The 26,497-nt window shown below is 47.7% G+C and overlaps 9 protein-coding genes across 9 annotated transcripts; all 9 read left to right on the top strand.

Annotated features, from left to right (window-relative positions):
* Positions 1 to 290: 290 nt before the first annotated feature.
* Positions 291 to 1,421, top strand: HMPREF1541_10966 (uncharacterized protein; the record flags this gene model as incomplete). The annotated part of the gene is made up of 1 exon (XM_008715635.1): positions 291 to 1,421. The coding sequence occupies one exon, from the start codon at positions 291 to 293 to the stop codon at positions 1,419 to 1,421; it is 1,131 nt and encodes a 376-aa protein (XP_008713857.1).
* Positions 1,422 to 1,803: 382 nt separating this feature from the next.
* Positions 1,804 to 2,841, top strand: HMPREF1541_10965 (uncharacterized protein; the record flags this gene model as incomplete). The annotated part of the gene is made up of 1 exon (XM_008715634.1): positions 1,804 to 2,841. One exon carries the CDS (start codon positions 1,804 to 1,806, stop codon positions 2,839 to 2,841), a length of 1,038 nt encoding a protein of 345 aa, XP_008713856.1.
* A 274-nt stretch (positions 2,842 to 3,115) lies between these two features.
* Positions 3,116 to 7,836, top strand: HMPREF1541_10964 (uncharacterized protein; the record flags this gene model as incomplete). Its single annotated transcript, XM_008715633.1, has 9 exons — positions 3,116 to 3,203; positions 3,249 to 5,532; positions 6,284 to 6,361; positions 6,410 to 6,504; positions 6,606 to 6,635; positions 6,700 to 6,868; positions 6,919 to 7,162; positions 7,208 to 7,622; positions 7,673 to 7,836. 9 exons carry the CDS (start codon positions 3,116 to 3,118, stop codon positions 7,834 to 7,836), a joined length of 3,567 nt encoding a protein of 1,188 aa, XP_008713855.1.
* A 236-nt stretch (positions 7,837 to 8,072) lies between these two features.
* On the top strand, positions 8,073 to 8,933 carry HMPREF1541_10963 (uncharacterized protein; the record flags this gene model as incomplete). Its single annotated transcript, XM_008715632.1, has 1 exon — positions 8,073 to 8,933. One exon carries the CDS (start codon positions 8,073 to 8,075, stop codon positions 8,931 to 8,933), a length of 861 nt encoding a protein of 286 aa, XP_008713854.1.
* Positions 8,934 to 9,377: 444 nt separating this feature from the next.
* Positions 9,378 to 11,313, top strand: HMPREF1541_10962 (uncharacterized protein; the record flags this gene model as incomplete). Its single annotated transcript, XM_008715631.1, has 4 exons — positions 9,378 to 9,477; positions 9,521 to 10,682; positions 10,775 to 10,847; positions 11,005 to 11,313. The coding sequence occupies 4 exons, from the start codon at positions 9,378 to 9,380 to the stop codon at positions 11,311 to 11,313; spliced, it is 1,644 nt and encodes a 547-aa protein (XP_008713853.1).
* Positions 11,314 to 12,020: 707 nt separating this feature from the next.
* On the top strand, positions 12,021 to 13,054 carry HMPREF1541_10961 (uncharacterized protein; the record flags this gene model as incomplete). Its single annotated transcript, XM_008715630.1, has 4 exons — positions 12,021 to 12,220; positions 12,269 to 12,404; positions 12,449 to 12,562; positions 12,608 to 13,054. The coding sequence occupies 4 exons, from the start codon at positions 12,021 to 12,023 to the stop codon at positions 13,052 to 13,054; spliced, it is 897 nt and encodes a 298-aa protein (XP_008713852.1).
* A 291-nt stretch (positions 13,055 to 13,345) lies between these two features.
* Positions 13,346 to 14,389, top strand: HMPREF1541_10960 (uncharacterized protein; the record flags this gene model as incomplete). Its single annotated transcript, XM_008715629.1, has 2 exons — positions 13,346 to 13,545; positions 13,588 to 14,389. 2 exons carry the CDS (start codon positions 13,346 to 13,348, stop codon positions 14,387 to 14,389), a joined length of 1,002 nt encoding a protein of 333 aa, XP_008713851.1.
* A 1,020-nt stretch (positions 14,390 to 15,409) lies between these two features.
* Positions 15,410 to 16,494, top strand: HMPREF1541_10959 (uncharacterized protein; the record flags this gene model as incomplete). Its single annotated transcript, XM_008715628.1, has 2 exons — positions 15,410 to 15,448; positions 15,496 to 16,494. The coding sequence occupies 2 exons, from the start codon at positions 15,410 to 15,412 to the stop codon at positions 16,492 to 16,494; spliced, it is 1,038 nt and encodes a 345-aa protein (XP_008713850.1).
* A 9,402-nt stretch (positions 16,495 to 25,896) lies between these two features.
* On the top strand, positions 25,897 to 26,128 carry HMPREF1541_10958 (histone H3; the record flags this gene model as incomplete). Its single annotated transcript, XM_008715627.1, has 2 exons — positions 25,897 to 25,990; positions 26,037 to 26,128. 2 exons carry the CDS (start codon positions 25,897 to 25,899, stop codon positions 26,126 to 26,128), a joined length of 186 nt encoding a protein of 61 aa, XP_008713849.1.
* Positions 26,129 to 26,497: the final 369 nt, after the last annotated feature.

Genomic DNA, 26,497 nt, shown 5'->3' with positions numbered 1-26,497 from the left:
GATCGCTATCTAGGATTTGTGCCAATGTCCTTTTTAACGTTGCGTGGCACTCTCGGCGTATGCAGCTAGGCTTTCCCCGCTATCTCAGGCAGTGAACATGCGACCGGCCGGGCAATGCCCACCATGGTCCAACCCCTACTACACCTCCGATCCGACCTTATCTAGTATTCCTTGTCAACGGAGTTGCCACCGGAAAGTCAGATCTAAGCCTGGTTAGTAGGATCAAAACGCAAGGCCAACTTCCTGGTTCTGGGCTTGAGCATTGACTTCCCTCGGATCCAGTGCTGGCCATGGCAGCGAGTACGTCCACAATTACAGAGGATTCTACCGAATACACCAAGCTCCATCTATCATCCGGTAACGGCATCGTCACGAGGGATGTTCAACGAACACCCATCCGAAATGCCCTGCCATCGGAGATCCCGCTCATCGATGTGAGTGGTATCTTCAGTGAGTCTTTCGAAGATCGTAAAGCGGTAGCGGCTCAGATACACGATGCTGCCACCAACAATGGCTTCATGTACATTCGCAACCATGGCATCGATTCAAGCATACCAGATGCAGCTTACTCTGCTCTCCTCGACTTCTTTCGGCAACCGGCCGATATCAAAGACCGTGCAAATGTGAAGTACTCCAAATACTTCAATGGCTACAAACCTCCTCAGTCGCAGCGTATCAATGCCTCCGAGTCCGTCGATGTCCGCGAGACGTTCTCTTGGACTTACGATCCTAAATATGACCCGGACGTGCCCGACCCTTCCACCATGCCGCCTGAGATCAAGAAGTACCTCCGACAAGAAGAGTTCCATTGGGATGCCACGAGCAATCTTCCACACTTCAAACCCTCCATCATCGCCTACTGGCGGTCCTGCCTCCATCTCGCTCGCGCTCTCGTCCATAGCTTCGCTCTATCACTTTCCCTGCCGGAAGATTTCTTCGACAAGAAGTTCTCTCATCCCGATGCCGCTCTCGCACTCAACTACTACCCACCCATCCCGAAGCCTGCTACGCCCTCGCTGGAGGATGAGGTTAGCATTGGCTCGCACACGGACTTTCAGCTGTTCACCATTCTCTGGCAAGACGACGCCGGCGGCTTGCAGGTGCTCAACCGGGCGGGACAGTGGATCCATGCACCACCCACCAAGGGCACCTTTGTCGTCAATTTTGCCGACTACATGCAACGAATCACAAATGATCGGTACGTCAGCACGGTACATCGAGCACAGAACTACAGTGGGAAGGAGAGAATTAGTATGCCATTCTTCTTTGGGTTCAATTTGAATGAGAGTTGTGGCGTGTTAGAATCTTGTGTAGGCGAGGGAGAGGAAAAGAAGTACGATGAGATCGCATGTGAAGAGTGGGTGCAGAGGCGAGTGAAGGCGATGCATCGAATGGAGGAGAAGAAAGTGGGCGAGCTGTAATGGGAGGCTTCAGCAAATATATTCGCAGCAAGCTAGCAATCTTTATCAATGCAACGGGCGACACCTAGCACAGCCGTCCACACAGTTGTAGGACGTCAGTCAACTGTACGTAGAGAGATTAATGCCAGATGCATGGCTGATATTTTAGACCAGGCTACGATAGAAAGGGGTAGCTGGATGGTGGGTGGCTGTTTGGGAGATCCCGCTCGTATCTCGGGTCCGCGGGGTGACATTTGCTTTTCCCACCTTGCACCAACGCAACGCCTTCAACACTCGTTGAGCTTCCCATCATGGCTTGCTGAAGTACCGCAAGCCATGGCTCGAGGATACGAATTACTTGATTTCGGATGACAGATCAGTAGTTTCTGGTCTCAGATCCAAGATGCCTCGAGCACCGCGACGCGGCCCGCTGCCTACGGACGAGCAACCCACCACTACACCTACGCGTCCTGGACACAATGCCATCACGGCTACGATCCCTCCGTTCATGCTCGATACACCACCTCACGCTCCTTTCTTGACGACGCAGCAACCCGCCCACAACCCCAATGAATCGATCGTGCCCGAGCAAAACAACGCGTCGCGCAGACCGCGCAACCAAGCCACACCTGCACCCAATGGCGACCTAGCCGAAGGATCCCAAGCCTCTACCCATGCCCTCAGTGCCCCTTCCGAAGTCGGTGAGCCTGCCGAACAGTCTTACCTCTCATCCATTCACCAAGAAGCCGAAGATGCGAAAGAGCTTCTCGGCCTACGTGACATCTCTAGCCTCGCCACCTGGACACTATCTTCCGCCAAACCGGGTTGCGCGCTTCCTCAGCTTCGTTCTCCAGATACAAACCATTTCTGGCAGAGCGATGGGCCGCAGCCGCACACACTGACGTTGCACTTCTTCAAGTTGGTCGGCATTGTCAAGATGCGCGTGTATTTGGATTTTGAGCTGGATGAGAGCTACACGCCTACAAAGATGAAGTTCTACGCGGGCATGAGCGAGGGCGCGTTGGTTGAGTTCGGAGAATGGGTGATGACGGAGGAGACCGATCCGGTGACGGGTGAGGTCAGGAGCATGGTGGAAAGCGTCAAGGGTTGGATTGATGTGGATCTGACCGGTGTTGGAGGCAGGGAGAAGCGCTACTATGATACTGCAGAGGACGATGAGGCAATGGGAGAGTGGGACGCAGCAAAGTCGGGAGATGTATTGAAGGCTATGGTCGTGCAGGTGCGGATCTGCGAAAATCATCAGAACGGCAAAGATACGCACGTTAGGGGATTTCAGGTGTTCGCAAGGGATGAAACGGTTCTGCGAGAGCACAAAGTGCCGCTTCGGAGGAAAGGCAAGAAGCGTTTGGATGCCATGGAAGGGAGCGCAGCTGTGGGTATTCAATTGGCAGACTGGATGGGCGATCCAGAGATTCGCTAAAGAGCATTGCAGAAATCTGAAACAGTGCCGAAAACACGTGCAAGAGGGGGAGAAAACTAGGCGTCCGTTGCCTTGCGATCGGACCTGGAGCAGGGGTTTTGCCGAGATCCTGACTGCCTGCATTTTCTCGACAGAGCCACGCGTCAACACGCGTCCGGGCACAAAGGTTAGACAACCCCTTTGGGTCTGTGCATTCATTGATTGCCCTTGACATCTATCATCGTCAACTTCAGTCACTCAACTCAGTCATTGACTTGATGATGCCGTCAATAACATGGCTCTCAGCAATGGCCGTTTGAATGGCATGCTCATATTCATTGTCGGCCTGACCCTCATTTGTCTGCTCTTCAAGCGTTACCATGGTAAGAAGATTACCAGTCCGATTTTGCCCCGCTGATGCCTGTCAGACAACGATCTCTCTCGATGCAAGTCACTTCTTGAACATGGTCGCTGGTCCCACGATCTCTCGACCGGCTCTCCACATCTCGAATGGCATCCGGCTGGCTGCATGAAACCAAATTACAAAGTCAACCCCCACCCTATTCAGACCTGCTTTCAAGATACATATTTGATCGGCGACTCTTCCGCTCGCGAGCTTTTCACCGAACTTGAGGCGCGATGGAGGCTTCCTGGTCTTCATGAAGATGCTCCCGTGCACTCCAACCTATCATTTACCGTCGAAGGTGAATCAATCGACTTCATCTGGGATCCTTACTTGAATTACACGCATCTTGTCGGGTTTAGAAACACCAAATCAGCACCTCATGCGCATATTGACCAGTGGCGCTCTCCCTCTTCCGTCGTGGTTGGATCGGGCATGTGGCACGCCAGATATCTGAACGATAGTTACGAGAAGGATTTTGAGGCCGACATTCGCCGCCTAGTGAGAAGCCGGAACGGTCTCAGAGAGACTGAAGCCAGACCAATCTTCATGCCGATCATTCCTCCCTACCAGCCTTTTCTGAACCACGAGCGATCGTCGATGCTGACTCCGAAGCGTATCACCAGAATGAACCAGCTACTGTACAATTTGTCCGCCGAGCATCATGTCGATATGATGTTGGCTACCCTGCCAGCCATCCGTGATCAACCCTCGGCTTACGAGGAGGATGGTCTTCATCATAAACGAATCATCTCCACAATGCAGCTTGAGGTGTTGACGGCTCGACTTTGTCCCAGAGCGTATGACCATAGCTGTTGTTCCCGATCCATGGATTTTTCATTTGGTCAGATGCTTGCAGTTACTGTGGCTGCGCTACTCGCCATCATCTGCTTGATGATGAACCGAGGCTCTTCCTCGCTCATTGGGGCTGTAGGGATGATATCCTTGACAGTCTGCTATTGCCTGTTCGCCGATCGAACCACACTGTTTGAGAAGGCCACTAAGCTCATTGATGAGCACCTCTTCATCGCATTCTGCTACATTGCTCTCGTGTGCGGGCTGCTCACAATCGTGCGCTGCCATGAGGACGACGGCCAAACCTGGGCCGACACGATTCTTCCGCGACAGCAAACCGAGGAATGGAAAGGATGGATGCAGGTTGTGATCTTGCTCTACCACTTTTTCGGCATGTCTCAAACTCTATGGGTCTATCGGCTTATTCGATTGATGGTCGCTTCCTATCTCTTTTTGACGGGTTTTGGTCACACGAGCTATTTCATTCGAACAGGCGACTTCTCCTTACGCAGGCTCACCGCCGTTCTAGTCCGCATCAACCTGCTGAGCTGCACACTCTCGTTCATCATGGGGACCTTCTACCAGCTCTACTACTTTCCCCTGCTGGCTTCAGTCTGGTTCGTTGTGACTTGGGCCACTATCCCGCGAACTCCTCCAGAAGGTGTAAGGCTGTCCATCGCGGCCGTCGCTTTGGTCTGCTCAATGTCAATCTTCGGCTTGTTGTCAACGGTTTGGTTGGTTGATGGTTTCTTCGCCCTTCTCTTCCATGTTGGAATGATCACGCTCGACTTCAAAGAATACAGCTTTCGGATCAGTCTGGACTTCTATGCGCCCTATGTTGGTATGCTGTTCGCCTTTGTCGTGGCAGTTGCCGCAGAGAGACGTTCGCAATTTGAATTCTTGCACCTCCACCAACTTCGGGCAAAGCAGTACCTCTGGATAGCTGCCAGCTGTGCTCTGCTCGGGTACTTTACCTTTGCGAGCTTCCTGGGTGATAAGCAGATGTTCAATCGTTATCATCCTTACTTGTCGCCAATTCCGATCATCGGATTCGTCGTTCTTCGGAACGGGACTTCGGTCCTTAGGAGCCACTACAGCCGCTTCTTCGCATGGTTTGGTCGGCATTCCCTAGAGACATTCGTTCTTCAATACCACATCTGGCTTGCAGCCGATACTCACGGCATTCTACACCTTGGCATTATTGACAGCCGCTGGTCCGAGCGCAGTACGAAAGGTAGTTGGAGGTTCTGGACGGAGGTGTGCATGCTCACTGCCGTCTTTCTCTGGGCATGCAAAGCAGCCGCGAAGGCGACAGGTATTATTGTGGACTCGATTGCGCCGAAGCAAGTTGATGAAGGATGGGACCCAGAGAAGAACATGGCCCAGCCCGTCTGGGGATCTATGCCGGAGGCTATCCGGAAGAACTTGCCCGAAGTGTCAGAAGACAGAAAGTTGCACGGGAAAGTAACTGTTTTGTTCATTTCTTTGTGGCTGATCAATGCCTGGTGGCCGAAGTAAGTGTTGCGCTATGCACTGAGTGATCAATTCCCACGAGCTGGTATTTTACTATATTTCAAGGAATAATGCGGCTCTCAATAAGCTTTCGGATTATCTTCCACTCCATTGAGCTTCTCCAATTTTTTTCCCGGCTCTCTCGTCAATTTGGAGCGGGGAAGTCCACTGCACTACTAACACTCGATATCCACCAGCGATCATGACGGGCTTTTTCAACGAGCTCCGGCGCTTTTTGACAAAAGGCGTGATGGGCCCAACCAGAGCGCAATGTTAGCAAAGTTCGCACTCCTTGCGCTGACTCCCTCGACGACCAGATTCGCGCACCCGCCTCAATGCCGAGCTCGGACGTTGAGAAGACCAAGGATGACGTGCCATTCGACGCCGACGCCGCTGTCGCTACTGTGACGGAGGACTCGACGCCACCAGACGGGGTAAGAGCTCTCAGCAAACTTGTCTCTGGGTAGTTGGAGGTTGATTGACTTCCTATATGACCTATCGGTCTCTCACATACCCTAACGGCTTGACCTTTTTGACACTGTACTGACTGCTGAGCAGTAAGTTGTCTCAGATCCAAGGAGTGTTAGAACTCCTCATACAGAAGACATAGAGATGTTCTTCGAGCTCGGGAACGGTGCCAGAGTGCCTGATTTATAGATCGTTCGGTCTGTTTCCGAGCTATGTGGCTCATAGAACCTTCCATCTCTATTGAGATCCGACTTGGTCAGAACAAAGTTAACTCATGTCTTCTAGGGGTTACGGATGGATCTGCTGTATATCCTTCACATTGATCAATGGCGCAACATGGGGCAATCTGGCCAGTTATGGCGTGTGAGGCAGACCTATTGATGTGGAGGCAACCGCTAATCTGAGCCTTAGGTATCTTTCCTACTACATCGACCACGGTGGGTATGGAGGAAACCCTCTTGCATATTCATTCATCGGTGGTGTTAACTTCTGCGCCGCGATGCTTTGTACGTGTTGACTCTTATGATACTCGGGAAGACGGCTGGAGCCAGCGCTCGCCTGGCCGCGAACCTCCCTACATTTGTTGCCCAAGACTGACAGAACACAGGTGCACCAGTTGTGAACATCCTGATCAAACGTATGTCCGTCCTGCAGTAGCTCAACTCCAGCCGCAAATCGGAATAGGTGTTGACAGGATGCAGGCTTCGGTACACATGCGCCAATGATCGCCGGCTGTTTCCTTTGGTTGGCTGGCTGGTTATGCGCGTCGTGGAGCACACTATATTACCAGCTTCTGCTCTCACAAGGTGCCCTCATTGGCATCGGCGCTGGATTGATCTGGCTGCCTGCTGCTCCCATCCTTCCACAATGGTATGCGCCTCTGATTGATGCTGAAACCCCACTGATAGAGGATATCTCAGGTTCTTGAAGAAAAGGAGCCTTGCTCAAGGCATCGCAAGCTCGGGCTCAGGCATAGTCGGCGTCGTGTACGCTGTGGCGACGATTCCGATGATTGAAAACCTCTCACTTGCTTGGGCCCTCAGAATTACAGGGATAACCTCCTTCGTGATGCTGTTCATCAGCTGCTGCTTGATTCGCGACAGAAACACCCACGTCCAACCAGATATTCGTCCTTTTGACACCAATTTGATCCGGCAGACTAACGTATGTATACGAGGAAGCTTTACTTGCGCAATGCTGACGACCTAGGTCTTACTGCTCTGTGGATACACGGCTTGCACCACTCTGGGCTATATGACTGTCATTTATTCATTTTCCGCCTTCGCCGTCTCGCTGGGCTACACGCAGAAACAAGGCGGCAACGTGATCGCCATACTCAATACGGGTACAGGCCTCGGTCGCCCTCTGATCGGAATTATATCAGATCGATTTGGCCGCATTACCACTGCCGGCGCCATCACTGCCGTCAACAGTCTACTGGCCTTTGCATTCTGGATTCCTGTTACGACGTACGCACCTTTGATCGTCCTCGCATTGATCTATGGCGCCACGTGTGGAGTCTTCTGGGCCACAATTGCCCCTATATGTGCCGAAGTCGTGCCTCTCAATCAGCTGGCCTCGCTGCTGTGTCTGCAGTGGCTAACGGTGTCGATGCCTTCACTTTGTAAGTAACACGCGGCGCAGTGGTCGTCTTTGGAGATTGACATGCGACAGTTGCACAAGCTATCGCTTTGGAAATCAGGCAGCCGGAGTCTGGACGGCCCTTCCTTTGGCCTCAGGTTTATACGGGTGTGGCCTATGCAATTGGGGCGCTGATGCTGCTGGAGTTGAGGCGGCGGGTGGTAGGCGGACTGTTTGTGAGAGAAAGCCATAGATAGTCAGCTCATAAACATCATGAAGCGGCATGATCTCAAGCTATCGGGCATCTTAGAGAGATATATACCTATGCCTGGAATGCCGCACTAAAAAATGCCAAGGATCCGCTGCCTACGGTAGTACCTCGGCTGCGGCCAAGTGCGTGGTCGCTATTCATTTTCCACCTGATACCCTCCGTTCTTTACGCCAGCATTTCCAGCATGAAAGCACCACAATAACGCGTCCTCATCAATCCGCCATGCCAGTGACTACCGTTCTTCTCCTCCGACACGGCCACCGCCTGGCCTGGACCCTTGACCCCTCCACCGGCAAATACACCTCCACACACCCGTACCCCACGCGTCTCCCCGCGGATCCGCCCCTCGCATCCCACGGCGTTCGGCAAGCTGAAGAGACGGGGACCTACCTTTCGAAGGAGTTGCTGCCACTGGCACGCGAAGGACAGCTAAGAGTGTACTCGAGCCTATTCTATCGCTGCTTAGAAACGCTGCGGCCAACGATCGAAGGCCTCAACGCGGAGCTACCAGACGAAAAGAAGATCAAAGTGCGGGGCGAGCGCGGTCTAGGCGAGTGGTTCGGGAAGGCTTGGTTTGATCAGCCGGTGCCAGCCACGGCGGCGAGGCTCAAAGAGGGCTGGTTCCCGTGGGTTGATGAGGGATATGCGAGTGTGCTGGTGCCGGAGCGGAAGGGTGAGAGGATCGTGCAACTGCATGAGCGGGTGAAGGAGGCGTTGGATTTGGTGGTCCGGTCGGTGGATGCAGAAGATGAGATGGATGTTACGGTACTAATATGCGGGCATGCGGCGCAGATTATTGCAAGTGGGAGAGCGTTGACCGGTCAGACGCCGGATGATTTGGACGACGATGATTTCAAGTGCTACACATGTGGCATTTCGCGGTTTGAGAGAAAGAATGGTGGAGAAGGCGTGGGAGGCGGATTTGAGTGTACCTTGAACTCGGACTGTGCACATCTATCGCAAGGGGCGGAACGGGGTTGGCATTTCAACGGCGACGAGAGCTTTGACTCCTACGCGGCGTGCCAGGGTAGAGGACCAGAGGTACACGGTGGGAGCAGAGAGGCGGAAGCGTCAAAGCTGTGATGTTTGCGCACAGTGGGAGCGGAAAGGGGACCTCCATCAACGGCAATCTAGAATCGCGAGTTGCATTGCGAGGACACGAGTTGGTGGGCCACTGCACTGCGATTGCAGCTGGCTCGTCCAGTTATTTGCACAGCTATGGCGCTTGTAACGTTCATAGATCTTCCATACCAATAGAGTGGTCCATTGCCCATTTCTGAAGCGGCTTGTGCCGCACCCGTACGTAAGTATGTCTAGGCATATATCCACGTTTAGGGCGATCAGGCAGTAAAATATCTTGGCATTCGCATCCGCTAAGGAACGTTAGCCGAACAGCATCTTTCACGTCATTGGAACCGAGCCGTAACCTCCTTCTACCCGTGTGTCGGTTGCCATTTGCTTTCGCTTTACCCACGCCACAGCTATGAGCTGCTGAGCTAACATGGCGTTGCAGCTTCATCAGCCGCCATGTCGCTCATCGCGAGCTCTACCGAGCCGCTCGTGCTGATCGCAAGATGTCCGTGGTTGCGACTGACCCCACGTTCGCATCGAAGACTATTCCATGACTGTGAGTTTCGCCGCGCGGCCTTGCCTATGACTGACCCGCGCAGACTTCGTTACACACCTACCGAGCTCGAGTCTGCATCCAGACTCACGCTCGTCCACCGGTCTGGCCCACAAGTTCCCCCGGAAAGAGTCAACCCCACACAAGCCCGATGGAAGAAGTCCAGCTGCTCTCCGGCATCCGACCGCGAGTCGAGACGTGACTACTGTCCGAATTCCTCTTAAAAGTGCTAAACATCACTACGGAGTGAGCGTCAGCCGTGGCAGCCGGCCATACCAAGAGGACAACCATCAAGCAGGCGTCATAAATCTTCCTGCGTTCGCGAAACGCCCTCCACGGTCTTTACGCCTGGACAAGAGCGGGGAAGGCACCAGTGCCGACGGCGAGAGCGGCGATCCACAAGTCTTTTATTTTGGCGTATTTGACGGGCATGGGGGCGCTGAGTGCAGTGGATATCTACGGGAGCAATTACACCAATATATTGAGCAGTCGGCATTAGACTTTGGCTTGAAGTCGAGTTTGCAGAACGCCACTGGGCATGTGGCTGGTCTTGAGGATGCTGAGACAGTAAGACGGGGCGAAAAGGCATTGCAAGCCATCGACACCAGGAATGGTTTCGATGCTCCCACAGAAGAGAAGCCTCTGCCTCAAGATGGGGATAACGATGCAATTGCCACACTCGAGAAGAATCTTGTCGACTCATGGAAGGCTCTCGTCGGCGGCTATTTCCGGCGTTTCAAGCCTCAGCATTTCTCCATCTTCAAGGACTCACCGCAGACCACCACTATCGAAGAGGTGCTTATGTACGCCTTCCTCAAGTGCGACTACGACTTCGTTTCTGCGCAGGCAGCCAAGCGCGGCGAGGAGAGAGACGTTGTCCGACAGGAACGACCCCTGAATGAAGCCGACATCCTCGGCGAGACCGGCAAGCGCCACGTGGATCCAAGAGAGCGCTTCAAGGGCGGAAGTACTGCCAGTGTTGCTCTGATCTCAACGCCATCGCCGGTTCCGTTTTGGGCTCCGGCCACCAGCAGCACGCTCGTTGTGGCTCATTGCGGCGACACGCGTATTTTGCTTTGCGGAACGGCAAATGGCTCCGCTGTGCCTTTGACGTCTGTTCACCATCCGAGCTCACCGTTGGAGGCAGCTCGGCTTCGTCGTTTTGGATCTTTCGTCACAGATTCTTTCGGCGAAGAAAGAACGACAAGGTGATCATCCCTCCTAGACTCAACACTATCCTATCTTAGGCTGAGCCTTTGCCCCTTCTATGCCAACTCAAACTAATCAATCTTCGAACCAGTGGACTCGCAAATTCAAAAGCCTTTGGCGATGCTGCCTCGAAAGCGATAGGAGTCAGCGCCGAGCCTGAAATCGTGAGTTACCCTGACACACAGATACGCACCGGTATTGGCACGAATTCCTCCTCTTCCGGACTTGAAGCTACAAGTGCCAAATCTTCAGGAGACCTTCCTTCCCCCTCGATCGTCCCTTTAAAGGTGTTTTCATACTGATGCATGTTCTCTATTGCAGGTCCGCATTGACTTGTCGTCCTCCGAGTACAGCTTTCTGCTCCTCTTCAGCGATGGAATTAGCGAGTCGGTGACTGATCAGGAATGTGTCGATATCGTAAAGGAGGCCAAAAGCCCGTCGGAGGGAGCTGCAAAGCTGGTCAGCTTCGCAACCGAAATATCTCAGAGCGGCGACAATTGCACCTGCCTTTGTGTTAGACTCGGGGGCTGGGAGCGACGACAGGAGGGAGGCATGGGAAGTCTCGGGACAAAAGAGTCGCGAGAGTTCAAGCGGGAGCAAGCTGCTGATCCTCGCTCACGAAGGCGGTGAAACATGTACCCGATCAACGAGAGCAAGGAGCGAGAACGATTGGCTTCCGGGAAGGAGGTGATCGAGTCCATAGCGCAAAAGACAGAACGTGCATTTGTGAAGCATTGGGATGGTGTTTCTGCTCCCGCACACCATGATTCCGGAGATAGCGAGCAGGGCAGTTGCGGGGGCACGGTAGCCGAGACTCGACTTGCGTCTGACTCCAACCGGGCATGGCCTACACACGCAGCTGCAATGAGGAGACGTACTACATGACCCATTGGCGTTTTTCTGGTGGCCCTGATGCTGACACTGACCTGCCATCCAACGACTTGTTGTTTTTGCCTGGGGTCTTTTGCCTCCACAAGACAAACTCGCAATTGGAGTTGCATGCCGCGAACACCGGCAGCATCAAGGAACCATATAGATAGCCCCAACCCGCTGAGTTCACTACAGGGTCTGGTGAAGGTCCTGACCACTGTATACACGAATCGGACTTCAGAAGCTCCTGGATAGCCCAATTGAGGTCGGAGTGTCACACCGGAAAGCGGGGGTCGGGATTGGTGGAACACTGAACAACATCAGCCTTGGGCTCACACTGTCAGCCTTACCGATATACAATCAGATAGTGAGGTCCGCATCCCTCTTAAGTAATTTTTTCCCCAAGCTAGGACCCTCAGCAACCAGTCGCTTGACCTCCGCATCCTCCTTGCACGCGCATAACTAAGATGGCTCCAAAGAAGGCCAACGGCGAAGCTAAAGCACCACGAGCGCGGCGAGGCTCCAGCATTTCGCAGACAATGGCTGATACCTTTGAGAAGGTTGACGAGTCGCTTCAGAAGACCGAGAACGTGTTCCTCTTCCTACCGAACTTGATCGGATATGTCAGAATCGCCCTAGCCTTTGCTTCCCTTCAGTACATGCCGATGTATGTTGGTTGCTCTCTGCGAAGTGTGCACGCTGCTGACATCCGCAGACATCCGCGAACCTGCGCGTTACTCTACTCGATATCTTGCCTCCTGGATGCGGCAGATGGATGGGCAGCGAGAAAATATGACCAGAGCTCGAGCTTTGGAGCCGTGCTGGACATGGTCACAGATCGGTGTTGCACAGTAAGAGACACACACGCTCAAGCTACGTTCCGCTGACCTCTTAGGTTTGTCTTCAAGTCTTCCTTGCGCAGGGCTTCCCTCGATACAGCATGCTGTTCCAGCTCCTGATCAGTCTCGATCTTTCCAGCCACTACATTCATATGTACTCGTCTCTCGCGGTCCGTACAATCCCGGTGGCCCTTTCTCATACTAACCTTTCGCAGTCCGGTAGCTCGAGCCACAAAAAGGTCGACGTCTCACAGGGTTGGCTTCTCCACACCTACTACACGAACCGAACCGTTCTCTTCCTTGTATGCGGCTTGAACGAGCTCTTCTTCATCGCGCTCTATCTCCTCTCCTTCTCCTCGCCCTACCTCTCACCCTCTCTGTTCGCACCTACAGGCGAAGCGGCTTCCGCGCAGCCGGGATCCCCGAAGGTACCCTCCAGCATCCTGCCCAATCCTTGGAGCGCCGCAGCAATGGAGCTCGCGCGAGCAAACAAGATGGATAGCACGTTCCCTTGGGTCCTTGCGGTGATTTCCGCGCCCGTGATGCTCCTGAAGCAATATCTGAACGTGGCGCAGATGATTAACGCCAGCAAAACACTCGCCAGAGGTGACATCGCTACGAGGCGGAAGGCAAGACTTGAGAGGGCTAGGAAGACGACATAAAGACACGGGGTGGATAATTTTCGCGATACATAGCTGTCCACCGAGGACAATTATGGGGTTACAGCGGCCCCGCCTTGTACATTAGAAGGTTGAAGCGGCATTGGTTCGCATACAATAGCGTTAATAGATCTCATATACCTTGAGAATGTCGCCGTCGAAGCCAACTTGAAGCGCGTCGCGCCGGATCCGCCGTCCCGCTTCGGAGCGACATTTCTCCGCGCCGGTCAAAAAAAGTTGCGATTTACATCGATCATCTCCGGGATGCATCCTCACCCGCACGCTCAAACAACCATGGCTTCCGCATACCGCAATGCCAATCGCGACAGCGCTGACTCCGGTTCTGATCTCTCCGATGTCGAGCTCAACGGTCATGAAACCTCCGGAAGCGAAGCCAGCGACGCCTCCGCAGACGAGGCCCCCGCCCTCACCCAACTACCAGTCGAGCTGCGCAACAGAATTCTCATGCTCACCTCACGCGGCGTCTCACACAGGTAAGTCGAACGAGTTCCCTACGTTCCAAGCTGACGATCCAGACAACGTCACCTCCTGAACGACCTCTCCGCCCTCCTTCCCCACACCTACAAAGATACCAAGCTCGACACGAAATCGAATAACAACTACAATTCCGCCCTCAATGCTCTTGCCGACCTACACTCTTGTAACTACATCTTCTTTCTCGAAGCGCGCAAGCATGCCCAGGACCTCTACCTTTGGTTGTCGCACGCTCCGAACGGCCCAACTATCAAATTCAATGTCACCAATATTCACACTATGGCCGAGCTTGGTTTCGGTGGTAACTGCTTGAAGGGCGGTCGAGGTGTGGTGGTCTTTGACAAAAGCTTTGATGAGGGTTTGCAAGGTCATGAGCACAAAACTTTAATCCGCGAGATGCTTCGAGGCGTCTTTTGCGTACGCTCCAAGGGCGTGAGAGGAATGAAGCCCTTCGTTGATCGCATCATCGGAATCTATGGTCTTGACGGAAAGATCTGGATTCGTGTCTATGAAATAAGAGAGACGGACAAGGATAAAGAAAGCGCAGACGATCTACCAAAGGGCAGCAGAACAGATGTCACCCTGTTGGAGATCGGGCCACGGCTGGTGCTCACGCCGATTGTCATCCTCGAGGGCAGCTTTGGCGGACCAGTCATCTACGAGAATAAGCAGTTCGTGAGCGGAAATCAACTACGGAAGGAGGCGTTGATCAAGAAGTCGGCCAAGTATGCCGACCGGAGAGTTGGGCTCGAGGAGCGTGTGATGAAGCGGAAGGCTTTGGGTCTGGATTCCGGATCGAAGAGGAAGCGATCTGCAGTGGATGATCGTGAGTTGTTTGGATAGTGTTTGCGCCTCGGACACAATCCTCGCCGGGTGAGGTCCATCGATCGATGGTCTGCAGGTGAGGAGGCTGTGATGGATTTTCACATCATCAGCCTACCCGTACGATGAATGCTCAGCGCGTTCCCTGGTCACAGCACCGCGCAGCAAGGGTTCACATTCCGGCAGCCTTTTGGCAGTCGTGACCCACTGAGCTTCGGAGTTCTCAACTACCGCTATGCCATCTTGAGAGACGATCAGACTTGGGGTACTTCGCCCCATGATCGCAGTACGGGCGTGTACAGCTGCGAAGAACATGGAGAATTTTACATCCGGCACTCTACCGCCACGCGGTGTACGAAGAAGACAGCTATCGGCAGGAACATGAAGAGAAACATCCATATGATGTTATTGGGGACGGAAGCCACCGAAGGCATGCAGTGCACAGCGCCAATGGAAATGCTTCACCAAAGTTCAATCACGGTGAAAATACCTCGGAGGCGCTTGCTTGATGGATGGCTACTAAAGGTTCTGGGGGGTCTTTCTGCTCCTAGTCACAGTGACTACTGTGTGAACAAGAGAACAAGGCCCGTACGGAACTAGATACTATCGATCACTACTAGTGAGACCCAAATCTACTCCCCGTACTGGTGTACCACCTGGCGTAATTCCCCTTAGCCTCGCCCAGCCTTGCATTATCAGCGCCAAGATCCGACTGCTAGCGACTCTCCTGCGTCCTGATCCCTTTCCACCATCATCGTCTGAGTCACCGTCTTCATCGCATGTGCTACTTCCATTGCCGAACCATGCCTTCTCCGACATCAACAGCGATGGCGTTGGCGAGCCTTTATTCGTTGCCGCGCGCTATGTTGATGCGCTCCGTCGATACATCTAACACCCTCTCCTTCGATACCCTCACTGGCGTTGGGGGCGTCATTTGTTAAGTCTTCTGGCCTCACCCAGCAGAGTCAACTTTGCTGTGGTTCTCCTACATTTGAGCATTTCAATCTCTTTCGCGGCCGCGTGGCTGCCGTAGCGACAACGATGTCGCTGCAAGACCTCCCCACCGAGTTGGTACTGAATGTGAGCCGTCTGCCACCACATCATTGGCTGTACTAATGCTGTCCCAGATCTTCCGCCATTGTACTTCTATCTCCTCCGCGATCAACCTATCCCTGACCTGTCGGCGCTACTATCATCTCCTCCGAACCTCCCAGAAAATCCCCGTCCTGTTCGCCATCGCTGAGCGCGTTTGGGGGCCGCTCGAAGACATTCACCAGCTGTTGACATACAATTCCGCCCAACCAGTTCATACCAAGCGAATGCCGGTCTTGTCATTCGCACTCCTCGTTCAAGTTTCACGAATCGGTCGCGTGGCCACCTGGTACGAAGAGATGTATCCACAGCTCCGATGGGATGGCGAACGAGCCCACCTTCGCCGAAGTCTGACTCCAGCCGAGGCGTATGCACTACGCCGCGCCATCTATCGAATCTGGCTTTATAGCGTTGCTTTTCACAACTCTTCTGCCAGTCGTACAATGCGTCTGAACCCGTCGGTCGTCTCTGAGCGCTGTCAGTTGCTCCGCACATGGTCTTCTCCGGAGCTCCTAGAGATGGAGGACGTCCGCGGGATCCTGGAGACCATGGCTTCAGATTTCTGCCCGACTGATGGTGAAGTCTACTGGCGCCGAGGAAGCGAGCCTCTAAGCAAGTATTCGGTCGGCTCTCGCGCTGAGACCCTGGATTCAAGCCTGTTCCACGATTTTCGGGCCGAAACGATGCTACAGGCAGCGCGCATGAAGCCAGTATCAGAGTATCGGGAGCAGATGATGGAAGGCTGGGGTGATGAGATTGAGCAGTACCACGTTCTCAACGACGTTCTTAAGCTGACACCAGTCCATGTCATGCAGCTCTACGAGACCGCTTTGACGAAGCAGGATGTGCAGCGCTTTATCGAGGAGAAGGTGGGCGCACAGTGGTTCTGGAATAATGGCGAGTCGATGCTACACACATGGATCTTGGTGATGCATGGCAGGGGGATTCACGTGCAGGAGATGCGGGAGAAGGTGTTGTACGGGATGGCCGGCGTCGCGGTGGACGCGGAGCTGAACGCTAGAATTGTTGATTAGTGTAAATGCCGCCTCTCGCGTGTAGACGGCGTCATGGTGGACCCAAGCACGAGCGAATATAAAAGTAAAGGAGTCGTTCTAGCAGTCTAGATATATTTGGTAGATACTGGTACGTCTGTTAGAGAGCCCGAGGGCGAGTCAAGATACTAGTAGTTGTTAATCAAGTTGTAGGCCTAAGGAGCGAGAAGGTATCTTAGTGGTATAGATTACGATTCATAGACCGCGGATAAGTTTGTCACGATTGCCGAGACCAGACAAGGCAACAAGGCGCTCCAAGGTCTCAGGGGTCAAGACATTTGGCACACAAGCTCCCACGCGACTCGCGTGGAAGACAGTGTTTGTTCTAGACTTGCTCCTGCATAGGCTGCGCAATGGGTCGGGTTGGGTCGGGTCGGGTGACAAAGTAGACCACCCGGGTTTGGGTGGGGTGATCAAATATGGCACCCTGCCCCCGACCCTAAAACCCCGGGGTCGGGTGGTGGGCGCCCACTGGGTCGCCAAGATATTACGACTAAACCTGAAGTAGTATATATATGCGAATCACCTATTGGGTCGCCCTGCCCACTGGGTGCCCATTACAGCACTCATGTTGTTACCATAAATTTCAAGCTGTTTAATCTTAATATGATTTAGTGGTAACAAGTGTGGTAACAACTTGTCCTGCGATAGTCGCACATTATAATATAACCATCATTTTGTGTATGAAAATGTTATCACTATATGTAGTGGCTTATGTCTACTGATACTATTATTGCTGCACACTAAATGCCTATTATTAGATCTAGGAATTACCTCTAACATGTGGACTCTTATGTTACCTTGTAAATTCAGAGCACTATATATAAATAAGACCTCTATGTGTGTTAATATTTATATTTAGTTACTTCTCTGTGCTTAGTCTACTGTTTCTTTTTCACTGCTATAGATACTAATCTATCTGACAAGGATTGTATTAACCCTTGTGTTAGTATAGTGCGCCTTTCTATGTTCTGTTTAATTTGTTCCTCTAGTGTTGATGCACATAGTAATATTGGTCTATTAACACCCTCTACATCTTTAACATCGCTCATCTTTAGACATATGTCTTCTCTCATCCCAGTTTCCTTGTGTAATTAAAACACTGCTGTTATACTAGACCATCCTGCTTCTTTGCCTCTCTATAGAGTAATTAGTTCTCATAACCCTGTGTTATTCAATTGTTGCTGTAGAGCTAGAGCATTATCTGTGAACTCCTATTCAGCTGCTCTAGACTCTGATGCTCCTGCTAACACCTGCTTGTTAGTATCACTAATATAGCCTTCTTCTTCATCCCTCACATTCTCTTCTCTAGTATCTATAATGTTGTCAAGCTTATCTAATAGTTATTACTACCATTATTACCCCTATTATAGGATTTAATCACTTACCACTAGAGCCACTGAGATCTATGTTAAGCTGTCAGTCTACCTTATCCAGTTCTTGCTGCATCTAGAACTCAGTCTGACAGCGCATAAACACTAAAGCTCTGATTGTCTTTCCCTTTAGATGATGACACTAATATAATGTGATATCCTGTGCTATATTGAATAGTCTCTCAACATTAATACCTGCTACAGGTATTGCTAGGTAATCTCAAGCCACTATAGATAACACTAGGTAGTATAAGTGGTACTTCCTCTAGAACTCTAATGCACAGTCCAGCCCTTTATTAATTATAGACCCTAGATATAATTAGATTCCTGAACCTCTGTATAGATTGTTATATTAACTTACATTGGTTGTCCCTGAGATAGCTCTCCACCTCACTTCTTGTCCCTATATTTGCTGGCTTGAAAGCGTTCTAGGCCAGGTCTTTAAATGTCCTTGGGGTCTGAGTTGATTTGCTAACTGGAATAGGTGACGAGTAAGGTGTAGGACTTAAGTCTATAGATTGTTGACTGTTTTAAGAGACTAAGCTCAGTGTTATTATAGCATGAGATTGAGAATGGTCTAATAAAGCGCGCATTATATTAAAGGTAGATATGAAGGCTGGCTTTAGAGTTGACACTTGTTGGTTATATTTGTACTGTTTATAGATCTACTGAAACATGTTCTTGTAAAATTCAGACTAGAAGAAATCAGTATATTAGAGAAAGAATTGTTACCCTCTTTGTTACTCACCTATGTTTCTCCCTTATCTGTGAGCTTATTCTCCTAACTCTCCCTCTGAAAGAGTTAGAGTTAAAAGGCAGGGTGTAAGATTATCCCTATTGTATAAATACCCCTAACTTGACCTTTAGTTTTCCTATAGTACTTGGCTAACTTGGTCTATGCTTTCTGTACTGCAGTTATAAGTCTGTGCTTCTAGGGAGTTGTCTTCCTTACTAATAGCTGTTTATAGTTATCTAGTATAGTGAACAGGTGGTTGTATAATAGGAATACCATACTAATAGTTGGCCTATTACCCTATAAGCTAATTATATCTGTTATTGTGCTAAAGGGTCTAAGAAGTTGTATTAAGTAGTCAACATATTTCCACTCTTCTAGTATTAGTGGCTTAATATTGTTAATAGGGTGCTGGTGAGAGTAGGCATTAATTGCATAATATAACTTCTAAGCTTGTTAAAGCATTGCTAGCGTTAAATTCCAATATGTTTGCATGTCCTGGATAAGCATTAGTGGCTTAGTTATAGGCTAAAGTGCTTTGAAATTATCACGCCGCTAAGTAGATGTATTAATCTTGATCACTATATTCTGTAGCTAGAAAGAGATTAGTTAGATAAAGAAGCAAGATTGTTACCACTATTATTACCCACCTTTACTAATGTTACTAGATAGTCGCTAGCTTGTACTGCACTTTAATCAGTGTACTGCTCTTAATTATACTTATTATCCTCCTATCTAGTAATCATGTTGTTATTCTTTGCTAATATCTTAATTGTATCTACTAGGCACTTAATACTAAGTTAAATAACATGTGCTATACAAGGCACATATATAACACTAAAATATAATGATCCTGGTGCCTTGGTATACTCTCTCTGAAAAATCTTGACTGCCTCTGTAATCTCCTTTATAAGAGTATTATTGTTACCTATATTGTCTATAGTAACTATTAACAGTTGGTTAAGATCTAGCTAAGCTATCTTAAAAACTTGTTCAAGAACTTTAGCAAGATGAACACTAGTATGTGAACTAGTTAGAGGCTTAAAGCTAAGGAGGACGCGCTGGATCTTCTAGTGTTTATTAATAAAATATCTAGTAATAGCTATAAAGGGAATATAGTTTAGACTTGTCTAGCAGTTAACAGTAGTACTAATCTTAGCCCCTAGTGGAATCTTCTTCATAATATTGTGTAAATCCTTGGTAATCTAGAGCTTAATAGTATTACCAGTATAGCGGGGCTTTAGGATTGCTAGCACCTACCCAGGGGGTGCCTAATAGATTATTTAAACAAGTCGTATAAGCTGGGGGTGTTCTAAAGACCAGAAGGACAGGTTCATTAATACTAACACCTTTATCTATTGTTTCTAGTAGGTATCCTCACTCTACTTATTATCAGTAAGAGCCGCAAATCTCAGGCCATCCTGTGCTCAGTTAGTTAAAGTTGTTATCACCCTTATTACCACCTATAGTCCTACTTTCTGGCTAGATTGTAGGAGGCTTTTAATATCCTTGTGCCCAGCAATTCTAGATTGGGTTTTGCAGGCCTTGCTTCTAAGGTGTCCCCTTAGATGATTTGTGCCAGTGCCTTTTGGATCAGGGTGTACTAGTAGTTTAGTACATTGTGTACATATTAGATATGGTTTTCCATCTGAAGCCTTTGCGACACCTATAAAGTACTCTTATATACCCTTTAGATTATTATCAGATTTTTTCTAGTTAACAATAGCTGTGGGGTTTTAGAGTCTCTAGTTTATATACTCCCACTAGTAGTTCCATTCCTTTTTATAGACCTTGCTATACTCTACCTATTAATATAATAGATGCTCATCCTTTAGCTAAACACAATTAATTCTAGATAATAATTGACCTATACTAAGACTCTTAAGCTTATTGTCCTTAGGCTCTTTATCTTCTAGTAATCTACTGCTTATAGAAATAGTATTATTAGTACTCAGGTTATAGTCTTTAGATGGCTCCTGCTTATAGGTCTACAGTTGTTTGTTCTGCCAGGAGGCTTGTGCTCTTTCTTCAGTAGTATGCTTAACTATTATAGAATTATAAATATAATAGTATTAGAGATAGACATAGAAGACAAATCTAAACTAAATAACAGATTATAGTAGAGCTCATGAGAGTTGCATTCTCTTACTGCTACTAATTTGATATTGTCTCTTGCTAATATATATTCTAAGAGTCTAAGTCTCTACACAAGACTAGTGTCACTACTATGGACTTGTGTCTATATTAGGACTACCTTTGTTACCACTCCCTTGTAATGATTAGCTAATAACCCTATTAAAACCAGCTTAGTATAGAAGCTATACTCCTGACTAGCATCAGTAGGCGGCTTTATTACCACTATTGTTACTACTAAGTCCTTCTAGTACTATATAGTCTATCCTGTGCTAAGCGTCCTAAACTTAGAAGTTAGTTCTCTATACTAGGCTATCACTACTTAAGCACTTCTTTATTAGTATCCTTATCTTGAATCAGTGCTAGATACTAATTGGCTGGTAGGAACTTGTAGATAATACTTATAAGAGCTAGAGTCTAACAAGCTCTTGATACTAAAGGATCTAGAATAAAGCCCTGCTACTGTCTATAGTTATCATCACTAAACATGTTGTACTACTCAGGGGGCCTAGGTAGCTAAAGGTTAATAGGATGCTTGCTAAGTGCTCCTAGTATATAGTGTAGTGCACTATAGTAGATAAAGTTAAAGATATTAATAGGCTCCTAGTAAGTCTAAAACAATGTGGGACCTGACTATAGTATAGAGTCTGGCTTAGAAACCTTAAGCTCTATTAAATATTAGCTATAGATAAGCGCGTTAAATTAGAAATGCTTACTATTCTTTATATAATAGGCTTCCTAGAAGATTCTAACCCACTTCAGGCTCACACCATTAAAGGGGGTGGAAGGATCCTTGCGCTAGCCTGGTAGGAAGAATAGACTAGTCTTCTTAACTACTAATATCTTTTTATGTAGCTCTGCAAGAACTTCAGCCTAGTGTCTTTAGAATACAACCTATGTATAGATATCTTTCTGGATTGTAACTTCATTAGTAACTGTTAGCCTAGAATATATTAGTAAGTTGTTACCCTGTTTGTTACCCACTTAGAACTTACATCTTTAGCTTGGTAGTAATCTTAACTATAGCTTTTGCTTCTTTAGTAGTCATCTTGTTGGATTGGATGTCTTGATCCTGGTGAATAAAGTCTTTATCTTCCTAATCTTCCTTATCTTCCTAGTCTTCCTTATTGTCCTAGTTATTCTTATCTTACAAGTCATCCTCATTAGTGTTAGTTTGAGGATTAGTACTGGCGTTAGAATCCTGATCCTCTTCGCTATTAGTGAACTTATTATTACTATTGTTTATATCTATATTAATGTTATTATCATTACTCTTATCTTTAATAAGATCCTGAAGTAAAGTACAGGACTTGTTGATATAATTTAATAAATGACTAATAAGTTTAGCTGGATTGTTAGATAACGCAAGAAATTGCTTGATTGTATTAGTACTCACTTGTATACCTTTGTTGTTAAACTTAGTATATTAGCTGTCTTTATATTAAGCTAGAGTAACACTAAAATCCTGTAAAAGTGGGTTCAATATTGCTTGTATTGCTAAGTATGCTAGCCCCTTAATTATCTTATTAGGTGCTGTAGATTGTAGCTTAGCAACATATTGCTTCTTACTATTTTAGGTTAATAACAATAGGGGTAATAACTTCTGAAAACCTACTAGTTAACTCTCTTCCTAGTCTCAAGAAGAATCAGCTCTCTCTTTTGCTATTCTTCTGTCATCTACTTCCAGTTGTCTTGTGCTTTTCTTGCCTTTCTTGTATACCAGAGGGCCTATTTAGAGGCGCTCTTGAAGTTGTTATTAAGACACTCCTGTGGGTTAAGATTCGCCCTTCACTTTCTTGACTTGACTGCCTCAGGGTTTTAAGAGTACTCCTTAGGGGCTTTTCTCTTCTGCGTAGCTCCGCTACTAAGTAGATGTCCTGTATATTAGGGACAGCTGTAACAAGGTGAGTAATAATTATTAACTTGATATTAGGTTCCCTTTGCTTACTGTGGAGTATTAGGAAATAGTGTATTGGTTATCACAATATCACTGTCCTTATCTTCATATTCCTGCTTAAGTAGTAGGGTTATGTTATCTAGGGACTCTAGATTAATTTAGTGAGTTAGCTTATAGGTGGTTAGTAGTTCATGTGTCAGGATATATAGAGGAGCGCTTAATAAGTTGTGAGGTGGTGTGGGTGGTGAGTTGGCTATCTTGTCTTGTTAAAATTATTACCACACTTGTTGCTACCTTAAGGGGTTAATAACAAGAGTCTGTAGAGTACAAGGGGGATAGGTAGTAAGTTAGAAGTGCTAATAAGGTTAGATTAAAGTTAATAACATGGTCGCTAATTTCATCACTGCAAACAAAAACAAATTTCTGCCTGTTTATTCACTGTCATAATAACTTATGCCTGTTTATAACCGCAATTATCACCACCTCACCTGCCGCTGACTTCTTCCTTGCTAACCACCTATCTACAACCCCCTACAGCACACCTACTCTCCCTATTTAATAACTAAAGACATTACTAACATAGTCTACAACAAGATTGTTAGTGAGTCTAGTCACAAGAGTAACAATAGTAGTAATAATTATAGATTCTTGTTAACCCACATTACTATGGCTGGTTAAACACTTAGTAGACACAATTAGACTATATAGTTACTGACTGATCCTAATAGTGGTGTGGGCAGTATTATGCGCAAGGAAACTATCCAGCTACAACTGGATGGCACTATACAGTTAATATCTGTTAACTAAGAAGCACGTTATAATTCTCTAGACCTGGAGCATAATAAGATAATCACTATATTGCTTTATAACATCTTAGAGGAAGTATAATATAATAGTTAAATACCGTGCAAGGATATACTTATTACTGGACCCGAGTTTTTTGATCTTTATAAGAAGTACGCCACAAGTCACAAGGGTGGTACTAATAGGTACAACCAAGAGACCCAGTTCTTTAACCCTAACCAGACTTTATTGCAAGGTTGGATCTAAGGGGTTAACTAGGCCTCTAAGGAAGACTGCGCTGCAGTTCTAAGCAGCCTTCTAATGCCCGCACTTCCTAATAGCCACGAGATCCCTGTTGGAGAAGATAAACATGAGGTCTTCTATATATTCTGGGATGGAAACTGGACTAAATACTATAACTACTACCTTGCTAAAGATACTTGAGCTAACAACACACTAGAGCTACCTGATCTCTTAGACAAGGTCTTTAAAGGGCCTTGGTATAATGATTTTAACGTGTGTAACAATAGTGGTAACAACCCTGACTTCTTAGACAACATCATCAAATACTCTTGGGATAAGATTGACTCAGCTGTTAAAGAACTTAACAGACTTGACAAGTAATATTATAATAGGAACTATACACACAACTAGTTTCTTAAGAGCCTTCTAAGTCCCCTAATCCCTAGAGGGTAGAAGATTAAGGACTATAATAATATACGTGAGTACTTCTTTAATTACTGCTAAGGTAAATGGACCCAATTCTATAAAGACCTACAGGATAAGAACAATGACTCTCTATTATCTAGTCCACCTAATTCGCCTAGCCTGGATCCCTCTAGTCAACCTAATTCGCCTAGCCTGGATCCCTCTAAGATAAAGCTAAAGCCTCCTCCCTCTAACACTAAAGAGAGTGGTAATAAGTATGGTAACAACTAAAAGTCTGTGCCCCTAGATGATCAAGCAACACAATATTTCAAGGGTCCCCAGTATAAAAAGGTGTCTCTTGAGAATGGTGGTGATAATAAGGAGCATGTGGGGCTGAAGATAATGAGAGTCTTAAAGCCTATAATTGCGAAGTGGACTAAGCTTTTAAAGTGTATAAGAGAAGTAAATGATGACCTGAAAGGCCCCCTGTATATGAGATAGCTGGCTAAGCTCCTGACACCCTTACTACCTGTAGGTCATGCATTTAAAGATAGTGAGAATATTCGTGATGAATTCTTTTACATATGCTCTGGCGATTTCCTAACATTCTACTAATAGTATAAAGCTCTGTTAGCTGATAAGTCCACTACCCAAGGTGATAAAGATGATGATGTGGCATCTAACTATGCTGTTAGCCAGGAGCATGAATAGCCCTCCCAATATATAGAGAACCCCCTTCTAGATATTAAAAAGCCTGCCCCTAGTGGTAACAAGGGGGATAACAATTCTAGAGAAACGCAAGTAGACCTAAATAAGTTTGTATTTAATAAGACACTGTTTAAATACTCTCTGAATAATAAGGAAGCCAAGAACATGATTGACATTCTTAATAACATCTAGGCTAAAGGCCTACTAAGCCCTAATTGGTTGAGCAATCAGAAATGTTTCTGGTATTTCAACCTTAAAAGCAGTATAGTTAACCTCATTATATAGGGTAAATCAAGAGGCTATAGCGTTATTAATAAGGTGAATATAAAGAAGGGAGTTAACCTAAGGTAGGTGGCTGTATATTATAAGCTTAAAGATCTAGCTGAAAAGAAGAAGCTAGAGAATGAGCTTCCTCTCTCACCACTGCTACCTTATAGGCTATTAGTTCCTGCTGGGAAGACACTGAGAGGATTCTTCTATAGAGATGCTTAAGGTGACTAGAATAACTGCATGAACACCACTATGTATCTAGCATAGCAGGCCTTTCCTAACTTTGATCTTCCTGCTGACACTAATAATAATACTAATGGTGATGCTAACAACAATACTAACAACAATATTAATGACAACACTAATAGTAACGCCAATAGTTGTAACAATAGTCGTAACAATAGTGGCAACAATAATAGTAGAGCAGCGAAGTAGCCTGCCTAATCTGCGTGCAAGCAACTATCTAATAATGGTGGCAACAGCAATGGTAGAGTAGTGAAGCAACCTGCCTAATCTGCGTGTAAGTAAGCCGCCTGATCTGCGCGTAAGTGACTATCTAAACCACAAGGCAAGACAATATATCCCAGCATGACTTAGAAGGCCAGAAAGCCTCGGTGGAATGCGAGAGATATGTCTTTTCGCCCTCCCGAGAAACAGAAGCCTATTAACCCTAAGGCTAAAGTAAAGCTATTCTGTAAAGGAGGTAAGTAGTTAGTAATAATAGGGGTGACAATTGCTAACATAGAATAGTTGCTGCATTAGCTGAAATCCACAGATATCAGAAATCTATAGGCTGGTTAATCCCACGTATAGCAATATCTAGGGTAGTGTGAGAGGTCATGCACGACTCCATGGGTGATTATTGGATCCAGGCTTCTGTAATAGCTGCTCTACAAGAAGCTACAGAGGTCTATCTTGTACACTTGTTTGAAGGTAAGCTACCCTTGCTCATCTACAAAACACTTATTAACTATACTAGACACAAATCTGGTAGCTATCTATGCCAATCGGGTCACTATCATGCCAAAGGATATGCAACTGGCTCGCCGTCTACATAGAGAGACAAAGTGACAGGCTGACAGGAGTAGCGCGAAAGGGTAAACATAAGCAGAGACTGGCAACGAGAACAAGTATTCCAGAGAGGAGACATTCAGATGTATCGGTCCATAGACATAGCGCATTACCGCATAAATGTAGATATGTTGACAAAGAGAATAACTTCTATCTCGACTGTATCAAGAGTAACAAAGGTAGTAACAATACCAATAAAACCACTAGTGTTTAATATTACATAGCAGGTCATGTAAATGCCAAGATTCACCCAATGGGTGCTGGGTGGTGGGCACCCAGTGGGTGGGACAACCCATTGGGTGCCCATAGGGTTGCCCTTACAAATTGCCCCCTACCCGATGGGTGGTGGGTGGTGAATAGGACCACCCT

This window comes from Cyphellophora europaea (genome assembly GCF_000365145.1).
Source record: "Cyphellophora europaea CBS 101466 unplaced genomic scaffold supercont1.16, whole genome shotgun sequence".
Lineage (NCBI taxonomy): Eukaryota > Fungi > Ascomycota > Eurotiomycetes > Chaetothyriales > Cyphellophoraceae > Cyphellophora > Cyphellophora europaea.
This window is presented reverse-complemented; position numbering and strand designations above follow the sequence as displayed.